The 13966-nt window shown below is 58.4% G+C and overlaps 1 protein-coding gene across 2 annotated transcripts in view; it reads left to right on the forward strand.

Moving 5' to 3' along the window:
- The first annotated feature begins 654 nt into the window (after positions 1 to 654).
- Positions 655 to 13966, forward strand: part of NIBAN2 (niban apoptosis regulator 2) — a 48091-nt gene continuing 34779 nt past the window's right edge. For both annotated transcript variants that reach the window (XM_053920491.2, XM_024562078.3), the window contains exon 1: positions 655 to 925. In XM_053920491.2, coding sequence (XP_053776466.1) covers positions 871 to 925 — 55 coding nt within the window. In that variant the 5' untranslated portion in view covers positions 655 to 870. The remainder of the gene's footprint in view (positions 926 to 13966) is intronic.

Here is a 13966-nt window from a genome sequence, read left to right on the forward strand (position 1 = left end):
ACATCCATGCCGGTCCGTGGGCTTTGAATCTGTCTTATGTAAACTGTAAATAGCTATTATTTTTTCCATTCCTCACTTGGCCTGACCTATGAGCAACCTCCCGAGGGAATATACCCATATGCTGAGCCTGAGGAATGTGCTCCCGGCATTGGGACCGGGAATGCCTTAGAGACCAAGTCCTCCATGCTCCCTCCCATCTCTGCATTATTGTGCAAGACAGAAGGGCACACCTTCTGAAGCAGGTCGAATGAAGTCTACGAGATCGGGCAGCGGCGGGAGGGGCTGGGGGCAGGAGGGCGTGGTGCAGGGAGGAGGGGGCAGGAGGATGGGGCGCGAACGCTGAGTTTACGCACTTCGGCCTAGTGTCCCCTACCAGTCCCCCACGCCCCCCTCGGTGTGGTTCTCTCCACGCGCAGGGAAGAGAGGGAGTGACACCCAGGGCACCTCCCGTTCTTTCAGATGCCCAGCCAGCCCCATCTCTTTCTTCGGTTTGGTGCGGGTCCCGGGCTCCTTTCTGCATCTATCCCTGGTCTCCCTTTCTCTGATCTGCTCTTTGTCTGGGTCTCGCAGCAGTCCCGGCTTCCCGTGCCTCCAGCCCCGCCCGCCAGAGGCCGAGGACGGGGGCGTGGGCTCGGCCCGGGGGCGGGGCCTGGTGGGGCGGGGCGGGGTGGGGAGAGGCCAGGCTGGAGCCGAGGCTGCCAGCCAGACGACGCCGCGGGAGCGGGAGCGCGATCAGAGTGGAGGCCGCGGCGAGGGTGACGGGAGCAGCGGGAGCAGGGCGGGCCGGGCTCAATGGCGCCTGCGGCGTCAGCTTGAGCAGCGCGGGCAGCGGCGGGTGGCGGCCGGATCGGGCCGCGGCGCTTCTTCACGATGGGGGACGTGGTGTCCACACACCTGGACGACGCCCGGCGCCAGCACATCTCAGGTGAGTCTCTCGCCGCTCAGCGCGCTCCGGGGGTCCAATCTGGATCCCCTGGACCACGCCCCCACCCCGGCCCGCCGTTAGCGCTGGGACTGGGGTCTGGGAGAGTCAGCCGCAGGGTAGGGCGGGAATGGCTGGGGACTGAGTCGGTCGTCCTTGCTTGTATCCTCCAGGTCTAGGCGCCCCTTCTCAACCTATTCTGAGCTCACCCTTCCCCCTCTCGAGGGGACTTGAACCCGCCCCTTTCTCTAAAGGAACCCCCTTGGAGCCGGTCCCATCCTAGCCCCCAACACACTACCTCATCGAGCTGTGGGAGGGGTCGCGGCCCCCCCCCCCCCCCCCCCCCGCCCTGCACGGGTATCCTCTACCGGAAGCATTCCAGGCTCGCTCGGCCAGTGTGTCCTGACCTTCCCTAACAGTCTCAGTCCCCAGCTTGCCCCGGGCCGGGGCCCAGCAGCCCCAGTACACGTGGCTGAGGCTTCCAGGGAGCCCATCAATGCCTGGGACTGAGCCTGGGGAATGGGGCAAGGGAGAGATGGGGAGCACAGGAGGGGTGGGTCAGAACCCCTGCCCTTTGGCTCAGGCTTAGCAGGGTGCTCCTGCTGCTCCCTAAGGAAACCTGGAGACTGCAGCAGATGCCTGGATTCCTCCTGCCCAGCCGCAGAGAAGGCAGTAGAGAGGGCGAGAATGTCAGGCTGCCCGGGAAACTCAGTTCAGCCGCTCACCTCTCTGTCCTGGGTGAGGCTGCGCAGGTGGAAGGAACCCCAGGGTCTGTTTTCCAGCCATGAGATCTTGGACAAGTCTCTTAGTGTCCTGACAGCTCCGTTTTCTCCTCTTTGAAATGAGGCGAATGATTTCTTTCTTATTTAGGAGTTATTGAGAGACTTAAGTGAGCTAATTTACATAGCTTGCTCAGCACAGGGCCTGGCATAGAGGAGGCACCAATGCACAGGTTGCTGGTCCCCGTGGGGCATGGGGGCAGCCCATGGAAAGAGGAGACCATTCCTCTCGACAGTGTTTGCCCCTCCCTGTCCAGTGTGCCTGGAGCAGTGTGTCTGCTCACACTTACCTTGATGTGCCGTGCAGTCCTGTAGAGAGTTTCAACAGCTGTGTTCTGCCTGCTACTGCCCCTTGAGAACAGAGAGCAGGTGACCCTTAACTCCATGTCCTACCCTTTCTGGGCCACAAAAAAGGTGCTGGGAAAGACTTGTCCAGAAACTGTGGTGTGGGCCCATGGCCTAAGCTCTCTCTTTGCACCAGGGGCTGGGGCTGGGCCGGAATGAGGGTGATGTAGAAATGAGTCAGACCCTCTCCAGCCCCGGAGCAGCAGGGGGTTAAGTCCTGGAACTCTTGCTTGTAGGACAAGCACTCTGGGAGGAGGAAGGCAAGGGCGGAGTCTTCCTGTCCCCTCCCTGTTGGTGGCAGCCTCCTGAGGCTCTGTAACAGTCCATCCATTCACCACCTCCTGTTGGGCCCCTCACCGGCTTGGGTGGGGTGTGCTTCACTTGCTTCGGTGGGGTTTTTCCTTTACCCACACACAGCTGGGCTTTCCCCTACTCCTCCCACCTCCTGGGCTGAGAACTGCCAGCAACTGCCCCCAGTGCCCCTCACCCCCCACCCCCTGCCATTTACAGGGGAGGAGGCTGAGACCACAAAAGGTGAAGTGTCCTCTTCTGGACAGGGTTGGGTTTGTTCTGTGGATACCAGGCTGGGCGGAAGAGGGTTGTGCTCACTCAGACTCTGCTGGCCACCCTTTTCTCAACACTTCAGTGCTATTAATAACCCCCCTCAAATGCCTCAGATTCCTGGTCCAGGCTCACCTGAAGGAGCTCCTGAAGTGTGGGGGTGGCAGGTTGGAAGGGGAGGAAGCCAGGTGCCAGCAAGCCTCCAACCCCCTCCCAGGGAAGTGAGCGGCCTTAGAAATCCCTGCTGGAGGGGAACGAGGGTGTGCCTTTGCCTCCTCCAGTGATCTTGCACCCTCCTCACCCCACCCAAGGAGCAGTGGGGCGCTTGCAATCCAGACAATCAAAATTCTAGCACCCTCCCTACCCGGGGCCAGTTCTTCGCCCAGGAAACCTGGGGCTGCCGCTGTAGAAATGTCAGGGTTGAGAACACCCCTTCCCACCGTGCTCTGAGGCCTGTTAGGGTTCTTTAGCTTAGCCAGCCCACCCTCAAGCAGGTGAGCGGTGAACGCCAGTGGGCAAGCCCTGGCAGGGGTCAGGCGCCCTCCTGCCCACGGTGCTGTTTTGCTGTCAGGGCGCCTTTCATCCTGGGATTTCAAAGCCTCTGGCATGCAGGGGCTTGTCCTCACATGAGGGCCCCAAAGGGGCTGATGGCAGGATGATTTCCTCCTGCTTTCCTGCGGGAGTTTGCTTGCAGGAAAGAGCCCCGGCCTGGGAGCTGGGAGGCCTGTGTAACCTCGGGCAGCCACTTGCTCCCTTTGGTCTCAGTGTCCCCTAGCTGAGAACTGAAGAGGTGTGCTACCTGATGACTGACGTCCCTTCCAGCTCTGAGGGCCGAACGATCACAAATTTTTCCCACAAATCTCCTCCAGACTCCAGCCAGCTCAGGGGCTTCGCATGGACTCCCCAGTGTGTTGGCTGGTGGGACCTTGGGCCAACATCTTAATCTCAATTTTCTTATCTGTACAGTGGGAATAATAGTCCCTTCCTACCAGGTATTGTTGCACGGATTTAATAATATTAGAAAGGTGAGAAACCCAGGCCAGTGCTTGGGGCATAGTAAGTGCTCCGTAAACAATTGCTGTTATAGGGATTCTGAGTGCTGTCCGTTACTGATTCTCTGGTGGGCGAGGAGTGGGCGAGGAGAGCGGCCAGGTGTTTGGGGTTTGAAGAGGGCAGTGTTGCGGTGGCCCAGGTCCCATTTCTCTGAGGGTTGTGCAGTCATCCCTGGGGTTAGGGTCCCTGGATCCAGGAATCCACTGTGTTTTCAGGAACCTTAATGACTGGGTTCCTTCCGTGTGGGCATACGTGTGAGATGGATGTGGGTTATCTGGAGTGGGAGGGCAGTGATGGGGGGCCCCACAAGGAACTAGGATGTGGAGAGGTGGGGTTAGGCCCCGAGGACAGGACTAGGATAAGAGAATGGAGGAGCCTGGGTGGGTGGCCCGTGTCGGAGCTCTATGAGAGATTCTTTACACATGGTCTGAGCCCCGTAAACCAAGATGCAGCAGGTGAGGGAGTGAGCTCACTGTTGCTCAAGATGTGCAAGTCGGGGCTGGGTGCTGTGCCTTTGGCAGACACGCTGACATTGCCTGCAGGGGCCCTTCCGCCTCTAGGACAGCTTTGAAGGATTCCGCTGTTGCTCCAGAAATTCTGTTAACCAGGATGACATTGTGGGGGCTGAGAGATGCTCCCCACCCCCCTCCACACATGCTACCCTCAAGTTTACTACCTGAGAGTTTCTCCCTCCTGCCAGGCTCAACTTTTCCCCTACTAATTCTTTTTCAAAATAGCAGCTTTATTGGAACATAATTCACCTGCCACACAATTCACTCACTGAAAGTGTACAAGTCAATGATTTTTTTTTTGTATATTCACAGAGTTGTGCCACCGTCCCCACAATCAATTTTAAACCACCCTCATCACCTGTGAAAGAAACCCTCTACCCGTCAGCCACCCCGCCCATTCCCCCAATCCTTCCCAACTCCCGGCCACCCCTGGGAGCGGTGTCTGGGTGCAGAGGCTTTGGCGCACAGCGTGGGAGTGTCAGGTGGAAAACCGAAAGCTCCCTCCCGCTTCCCTCCCTGTAATTCCACTTCCGGAAGAAGTCACTCAGGTTCGGCGTGACACTGTTTCCAAACGTGCAGCTCTGTGTACACATGCAGGTAGCTCTGCCTCTAAAAAGAGGTCCAGCGATACGTTTCTGTGGTCCGACTTTTGTGGGCATCTCTCCGTGTCAGAACCTACGCGTCTGCCTCGTGCTGCCGTCGGTGGGTCTCTCTCTGCGCGCGGCTTGGTTTATTTACCCAGTTTCCCCCGTTCCTGGGCATTTGGTTGTTTCCACTTTTGGGCTAGCAGTCACCGCACTGCCCGAGCCTCTTGGCACATATCCTGTGCCTGGTTCCAGTATCACAGAGGCCTCAGAACGGAACTCCTGGGTTCTGTTCTGATGTATTGACACATAGCCTCTGAAAAGACTGTAGACACTTTTTAAAGATTTTATTTATTATTTTTAGAGAGAATGGAGGAAGGGAGAAAGAGAGGGAAGGAAACATCGATGTGTGGTTGCCTCTCTCACGCCCCCAACCAGGGACCTGGCTCGAAACCCAGGCATGTGCCCTGACCAGGAATCGAACCAGTGACCTTTCGGTTTGTGGGATGATGCCCAACCCACTGGGTCACACCAGTCAGGGCGAGGCTGTAAACATCTGACACCCCTTTCTGTCAGTGTATACCCAGTATGGGTATCTCGTTTGTTTATTGAGTAAAACAATGAATGCCTTTTTCCAAATTGATTTTAAAAACCTACGTCTCCACATTTGGGAAATGGCTGTAGGTCCCAGGAGTGAAAGAATGGAGGTGTGTTCTTTTGGCCACCCCCCACCCAGGTAAGCTGTCGCCTGGACTTTGCAGAGAGACCAGGCTGGCTGGAAGCAGTGCCCGGCTCCGCATGGGCTACTGCGCTTAGCCAAGGTCTGGGTCAGTCCCTGGGGTGAAGTGTCTGGGGATTCTGCTCCGCTCCTGTGTCTCTTACATAACGAGCTTTTGTTGGCGTTGACCCTGCCCTCCCCCTCTGTCCAGCCTTCAGTCTGTCCTTTTTCACTGCTGAGGCCTCCGGCTAGCCTGCTAGGGTTGCCTTCTGCCCCCCCCCCCCCGCCCCTCCCCAACACCCGTCCCACTTCACCCCTCCGTTCTTCCCATACACACTGCCAAAGAGACCTTTCTAAACCCAAACTGGGCCACAGCCCTCCCTCTCTGCCTTCGAGGAGTGAAGTTTAGAAAAGAATGGGAATCTCTTGCCATCCTGTGATAACTACTTTATTGTTTAGTGGTCTTCCCCTTCTGTGTTCCTGAGGCATGTCTTACTTTGTGTCTCGCTTCTTCCACTAAACAATTTATAGGTCACTGGACCCTCCCAAAGGTTTCCTGCTGTGCCATCCCCCCCCTGCACCGCTACCCCCGCTCTGGCCATCCCTGCAGAAACGCCACATTCTTAGCCTTTCCCCTGATGCTGGGCATCGCTCCGCTTCCCTGTGACCAGACAGTTGGTTTTCATGAGCAAACTGAGTCACAGCACTTGCTTCCCTTTCTGCTCTGCTCGGCTTCCTGCTGAGGACACACTGGTTCTCTGGCCCTACTCTCCCCGGGCAGCTTACACCGTCTGGGCATTCTGAAGGGGCCCCTGACACCTCTGAGCATCTTTCCAGAGGGGAGTGGGCTCGTGGGGGCTTCCTGTGAGCTGGGGACGTGAAGTGATGACAGGGCCTTGGTGGGGGTTGTGGCCACTTACTCTGGCTGTTTCCTCAGCCGTACCTACAGGGACTCCACTGGTACTCTCCTGCCTGAGAATGGTGGTGGATGGAGGGTGGGCCGGCGCATATCAGGCTCTGAACAGTACCTGTAAGATTAGCCATCTTTTAACTGAGCACTTACTATGCGCCAGGCCTTCCTTCGCCTGTATACCTCATTGAATCCTCACCCTCTGCACTGCTCCCCAATGTCGGACAGGTGGAGGTAGAGCAAATCAGTGCCCAGGCCCAGGCCCAGACCTGGCAGTCTGAGACCTTAGCTGTTAAATCCATGCTCCATTGTGACTGGACATTTCCTGGTGCCCAGATTAGGCAGGGGTGCTATAAGGAAAAGCCCCTCCCCTGCACCCCCAAAGGAAGCAGGTGTGGGGGGGAGGGGGCCTGGGGACAGGGAGGAGCTGAGTGGGAACAGAGCGGTGTGTGTCAGAGGCTCCCGTAGGTTGCACAAATCTCTCCCTCCCGCCATTACTCATTCTGAGAGTCACGTCCCTCATTGGCCAGTCCTGTTCCCCCTCACGTCGCCCCCTCCTCCTCCTCCTCCGCAGGCAAAGCTCATGACTCACTTTGCCCTGGGTCTCCAGCAGCATCATCCTGCGGGTTGCACAAATTCCTGAGCTGCTTTTCCCTTCCCCCACTTAGTGCCTTCCACTTCCCCGCCTGGGGAGGAAGGGTTTTCTGTAGCTAGTGGAGAGCAGATCTAAGGAGTAATGAAGTCAGATGCCTAGGCGACAGCCTCGAGGGAGGGGCAGAGCCGAGCCCCCTCTTGGTAGAATCTTTAGGCCCTGAGTCAGGGAGCCTGCAATCTTCTGATCTCACAGATTTTAAAACTGGAAGAGCAGGAAGTGCCTGGCACCTGGTTCCACCCCCTGGGAACCTCCCAGGGTTGGAGATACACCACCCCTGGCCCACTGCCTGGTGACACTGGATGGTAAGCTAGAAGAAGCAGGGAGCAGAGAGGTTCGGGGCAAGACTCTGCAGTCACACTGCTTGGGTTTGAGACCCAGCTCTGCCACAGCATGGACTGGTGTTTTGGGACAAGTTGGTCTCACCTTCGCTGAGCCTTAATGTTCCCTGTAAAAGAGGGTGACAGTGAGGATCAAGAGCGCCAGCCCCTGGATGGGGCAGGCAGCGCAGGGCCCGTGAGGGGTGCGAACAGGCAGGGGCAGCTGTCCCGACTGGCATGTCATCGAGGGAGATGTGCCAGGGCTGTTCTGGGGCCTCAGGCACCCCCAGCCCCCTCCCGTGTGCCCCGGAAGTTGACGTGCCCCAGCTTGCAGAGCACCAGCCTGTGGCTCTTGACACAGGTACCTGGAGGATGAGGCCACAGGGGCCATGGTTACACAGCAGAGTCAGTCGTCAACACTGTTCACACTGTGCCCGGCATGGGGCGGGCACACAGAATAATGGGTGACAGACGAACGGAAACACGCTGCCACCTCCTTGCCTGGCCACGCATCCAGAACTAGACGTTCGTTCGGGTCTCAAACCTGATCCTGTCGACCCTTTGCTGTGTCACTCTGGGCCAATGGCTGTGCCTCTCTATGCCTTTTCTCCGCATCTGTGGCCCGAAGACCAGTATCGACCACGGGCGTTCTCTGCCTCTAAGAGCCCTTCCTCAGGGACGCAAACTGCCCTCCAGAGGCAGGGCTGGGCGGGTTTGACTGTGGGAAGTTGAGGTGGAGGGTCCCCGTCTGCGTGCCTGTGGACCCCACAGGGGTGTTATGAGCTCTGGCCCCAGACACACTAGGTTGTGCTTTTTATTCACTGGATTAGTAGTTTCTGAGCCCCTGTGTGTGCCAGGCACCAGGGACATGCTGGTATGGCAGCTCCTGCACGGCCCTCCTCAGAGGGGCGGGCCTTCTGCGGGAGTGTGAGGGGCTGATCCGGCCTGGTGGGTGAGGGAGAGGGAGCCACGGGGACTGGCCTTGAAGAGGAGGGGGCTTTTTCCTGAGGGTCAGGGGGAGGCCTTGGAAGTGGCACAGGCTGATTTTGAGGGAGGATGAGAGCCGGGCCCAGGGGTGAGACAGGGCCAGGGCCAGTGTGGATGCGGGTGGGGGGGCCCAGTTGGGGGACAGTGTGTGGCGGGGAGATAGAACAACCAGGCCTCCACGGTGGTGAACTGTCAAGTTGCGGAGACCTGGGGTCTGTTCTTCTTGGCCCTGTTGGGTTGGTGGGTCCATACGTTGTTCTATCAAGGCAGCTGGTGGCCCACCTCCGCTCCCATTCCTCCTGTGACAGGAGACTCCTTCCCTTCCTAGGCAGCTCTGAGTACGAGAACCTTCTCCCCTTCCGGACAGAGTGGGAAGGGGCTGGGCCTGGATTCTGAGGATCCAGTTTTGAGATCTTGTCCCAAGTACGCTGTTATTGGACAGGCCCCAGGCCTGCTCGGGTGTTGTGAGGGAGCAGTGACGATGTGGGTGGAGCCCTTCGGTTGAAGGACACGTTCGCTCCTGCTTTCATTAGCTGTTACTGTTGTGCAGACTCCCTGGTAGGACCGGCCAGGGGAGCCCCTCCTCTCAGGGAGATCAAAGTGCAGGGCTGGGGCCGGGGCACCCGGGGCAGGGTCCACGTGCAGGGACTCCAGGGGGTAACTGGACATTCAGGAGGGCCAGAGGAAGAATGAATTGTGGTTCACCAAATGTGAACCCCACCTTTCACCCATGTATCTGTGGCCAAGCCAACCGCAGCTGCTGCCCATCCTCTTCCCACACCCCCCGCAGAACAGGGCTGCTAGTGTCCGGCCAAATTTGTTAAGCCAGAATCTTCTAGAAGAGGAGTCCCTTGGGCAGGAAACTACTCATCTCCTTGTGCTCCGCTCAACTCCAGGGCACCCCACCTTCCAGGAGCCATTTGCAGGTACAGGCTGGAGGTGAAGTGTCCCAGGGCTGGCGACCTTTGGCCAGCCCTTCTTCCCCTTGGCCTCGCTTTGTATCTCTATGCTGTGGGCACCGGGACAGTCTCTAGCGCCCTGCTGGCTCTGCCCTGTTGGGAGCCTGTGGACCTCGGCTGCACTGAAGGCAAAGCACAAGCGCCCAGCAAATATTTATGGCGCGATGCCATCTTGCTTGGGGAAGAAGGAGCTGTCGTGTGCCAGGCCTGCGGGTCTGAGCCGGGTGATGGGGATGGCGCCTCAGGGCCTAAGCTAGGTGGTGGTCACGAAGCTGATGGGACTCACCCCAGCCAGGACACTCCGTCACGCTGGGCGTGATGTGGTTTGTGTTTAGAAGATGGCAGATCTTCAGGTTGTACTAAGTGCTCGTCGGCTTTAATCACTCAGTCAGCCCAACTCAAGAGTGAGCGGGTCTGGCCTTGACTAGGAGGTGGCTGGCTTCCACCACCGAGGGGCCCCTGTCCCTGTCCTTGGAGCCTCAGCTGTCAGTAAAATCAGAAGGAAACCCCTGCCTCCGGGGGGGCGTGAAGGTTCTGGGAGGTAGTTGTTCTTGGCACAGGGGAAGGTGCCCTGTAAGTGGCTGCTCCGTTTTAGTGAGAGTTCTGCCAGAGCCCTACGGGGTGATGGGATACCCAGGGAGGGAGGGAGTGGACAATCACACTTGTGTTTCCCGTTTTGTTTTTGTTTTGCTTGTTTTTTGGGAATGTTCGGGAGGGGGCGGAGGGAGAAAGGAGAACAGAGCGGAAGGCTTGGCGAGCAGGGTGTGATTGGGCTGCCGCTCCCCCTCGCTGAATCTGAACCTGTCGGGTGGGCAGCGGCTGCTTTTCTTTTTCTGGCCCAGACCCTCCTTCCTCCCAGCCAGAAAGGACCCTTTGCCGTCCTGAGCTCACTCCTCCTCCCGTGTTGTCACTGCGTCAACTGAGGCTCGGAAAGAGAAGGGGACATGCCCAGAGTCTCAGAGGCCGTGGGACGGGCTGGAAACCCGGGACCCTGACCCCAGCACAACAGCCGTTAGGTTCCTGGGTCCCCTCTGCCCTCAGGGACGACCCAGACAGCAGAGACTGATGGGGCCCCGAGCGAGTGGCGGGTGGGGCCTCGGAGGTTATAATTTGGGGAACTGAGTAAACAAACAGACCCTCCCTTAGAGAGAGAGAGGCGGCTCTGTGCCGGCCTCACAGATCGGCCTGTGTCTGAGAGACAGCCCAGGCCTGTCCCCGCCCCCTGCCCCCCGCCCCCCGCCCCCCACCTCCCACGGACAGTGAGGTGTTATGGAAGATTTTAAAAAGCCAAAGCTACACTCCCCTCCCAGCCCCACTCCCACAGGGAGTGCTTCCAGGAAAAGGGGAGGGGATGAGGGTGGGGTGGATCCCCTGGGGTGACTACTGCTTGGCTCCTCCCAGGCTCGCAGCTCCCGGTGAGACTTTGGTTGAGGGGTGTCTCCTCTCTGGGCCTCATATCCCTGTCTGTAAAATGGGGGTGAACCCGGCTCTGAGGGAGGGCGGTGAGAGTGGGGGTGATAGGAGGCCAGCAGCTGGACACAGGAGCCCTTTCTCTCACCAGCGTGAGGCCAGCGGGACCTTGGATGTCTCCGTGCCTCGGCGGCCAGTGGCGGCCCATCTCTCTGAGCAGAGAGAGCGGTTACTCCCTCGTGACCTGAGAGAGTCGGCCTGCTCCTGGGGGACCGCACGTCCCATCCAAGTCAGGCTGCCTCAGCTTCCCTGTTTTCCGGCGGAGGTCGTGGCAGAATCTGAGAGGAGCTCTGGTTGGGAGCCCCCAGTCTGGGCCAGCAGACTTCCTGTGTGATTAGGGGCAGAGCCCCTTCACTCCCCCCCTTCCGGTCCCCCTGTCCTCTTCCGAGTCCCCTGTGTGACTTCTGAGAACCTGGCTTTGTAAATGGGAGCTCTGTCTAGCCACTGCTCTGGGCCTCAGTTTCCCCCATGGCTCAATGAGGGGTTGGATGGAAGACTCTGGAAAAGCCCTCTGGGGGGAGTTCCAGATCATGAAAGGCCCTGCTGGGCCCATGGACTAGCCCTCGAGCCCTCCTTCCTGGGCCCCACCCGTGCAGGCTGGGTCAGGGCCCCTCCTCTGGACTCCTCGCGTGGTGTGGTTCTAACTTTTCTCTATGATAAGACACCCGAGGGCTTGGTCACTGTGGGCTCCCTCGAGGTTTGCCGTGTGGCCTCAAGGGCCAGCGCTTGCTCCAGCGGCTGCAGCCAAGGGCCGCTGGGACAGTCCTTTAGGTTGTACTCCTTCGTTTAATCGGCTGCAAAGTGGGAAGGATAATAACGCTTCACTGGGTTGTGAAGTTTAAATTATGTGATGCGTGTTTATAAATTACACTCAGGTATACTTCACACCGCACTGGGCACAGTAGATGCTCAATAGCTCTAATTAATACTTATGGTGTATATGGCTTTAATTCCTTAGCAGTGAAGGGTGGATAAATGCCACTGCAAGGTTTCCTTTCTCTGGGCATGTAAGGACCCCTGAGGCTATTTGGCTGAAGGGTCTGGTGGTAGCAGAGTGGGGGTTAGGGGTTTAGAGGGGTGGGTGGGGCAGATGCTGGCAAGGGCAGAGCCCTGGCTGGTTCTGACTTCCCCTCTTCTGGAAAGAGTGGTGCCCGAGACCGCAGGCACGGAGCTCACGCAGCCGAACTCAGCTTCCTTCCTCCTGGCCGGTATTCCTCTCAATCTGACTCATGGCTTCGGGCCCTTTGTTCTCGTCCTTGAGCCTCGAGGGGATGCCCATCCTGGGAGATGCAGGGCGGGAGCCAGGGATTTGCTGTTGGTCAGGTGACCCTCCCCCTGGTTGCAGGTCCCTCTGCAGCTCCAGACGACAGGCCTGCAGGAGTGAACCCCTGGTGTGACAGGCAGGGGACAGGACACCTGGGTCCTGGTGCCCTTGCTGACTCACCGTGTGCCAGGCCCAAGGGCGCACGTCACGTTTGACACCCAAGTCCAGCTCGCCCGGGCCCTGTCTGCGCAGAGCTCGAGGACAGATGCAGCGAACAATAGTTACCAGCCAGCCACTAATTAAATAATTGTCCGAGGGCAAACGTTTGTGACAAAATGACCACTGTCCTAGAGAGTTCACACTTGTGGCCCCTTTGCCAGGCTCGTGCGGAGCCCCATCCGAGGGACTGCCACAGCCTGTTATTTGCCCTCCTGTCACTGATAAGGGAGCAGGTGCCTGGTGGCCGAGGGACTCGTCCAGGGCCCTCTGAGAGGGTGGGAGAGCAAGCCCTGGCGCTTCCTCTCCTGGAGCCTCAGCTCCCTGTCAGGTAAAAGGCCTGTCTGGGAGGAGCTGTGACAGAAGCTGGGGCCGGGGTCTGCCGCCTGGTCTGCCGCCTGCCTGCCCAGCACAGAGCCCCGGGGGCGGGGGCGGAGGGGGGGCGTCACTTCTGGGTGGTAGGATGACCGCCACAGCCTCTGGGATTGCAAAACAGAACTACCGGCCTGGGGAGCTGGGTTTGTAGTCCCCCAAATCCTTTCTCAATTCTTTCTTTGTGCTTCCGGGGACAGAAATACGTCCGAGTCCTCTGACAGTAAAGCACTGCATCCTTTTAAAGGCTGGGCAGGAAATGGCTGCCCGAGGAGGGTGGTCCGCCTCAGCCCCCCACCAGAAGGAGCCACACCAGAAAGGCGGCTGGGAAACCTGCCCTGCCATTCCAGGCTGGGAACGTACCCGGATGTGGCCAAAAGGTTACACACTACGTTACAGCATTGGTTAAAGGGGTGGGGGTGGGGGAATGCCAACCAGCAGGCCATGTTCAGTGGCGTGACATGTAGCCGATAAGGTGAAAGCGTAGTTCTGTTTGCCTGCAGGTGCGTATATCTGCGCAGGTGTAGAGAAAATACAGAAGGAAATTCATCAAAATGCTAACAGAGGTTTTGTAGGGGTGTTAGGGTGATGGATTATTTTTTTTTCTTCATTCTTGCTTGGTGTCTTTTTCATGGTAAATATATTGAATTTTTTGAAATAGTCCTAGTGACCATATTTTGGGGAACGTTTTGATTCTTCTGTTTGACTCCAGAACCTAGGCCACCCTGGCCTGACAGGAACCCCCAGGGCAGGCTTGGGAGAGAGGATTCTGTAAAGGGGGGTGTTTGAGTTGGGCCTTGGAGCACAGGATGGATCTTGGCCATCAGAGTTGGGGTACAGACAAGTAGAGGGAGTGGCTTAGTGCAGACAGTTGCCTGTTCTCGGAGCAGGGCTGGGGTCCCTGGCTAGAGGGAGAGGGGCAGGAGCCCTGGCTGGTGTAGCCTTCAGTGCCCGGCAAAGGAACCAGGGAGTGGGGAGCCCTTTCTCATCAGCACTTAGTGGCTGGACTTTAGAAAGAGGAGTTCACCTCCGCCGCTATGAGAAGAAGGGCAATAAGCACTCACTGGGCCCTTTCTCTGTGCCCCGCCTGGGGGGCACTTTGGCCACCCATGGGTGAGACTGTGGGGGTTCAAGCCAGAGACGGTGGGCTGGTTCCACAACCTGGGGTCTCTCCCTGTGCCAGGCAGTGAGGGCGGATGTGGGCGGGTTCTCATTCAGCTGGGAGAGTCTACGACCCGCCAGTCCACCATCTTTAGGTACCCTGCTCACCTCTCTGGCCAGAATGTGGCCCCAGGCCACCAGGTGACCTGTGTGGCTGCCAAAGGTGTGAGGGGAGGCAGGC

This window comes from Desmodus rotundus, chromosome 1 (genome assembly GCF_022682495.2).
Source record: "Desmodus rotundus isolate HL8 chromosome 1, HLdesRot8A.1, whole genome shotgun sequence".
NCBI classification, from domain to species: Eukaryota; Metazoa; Chordata; class Mammalia; order Chiroptera; family Phyllostomidae; genus Desmodus; species Desmodus rotundus.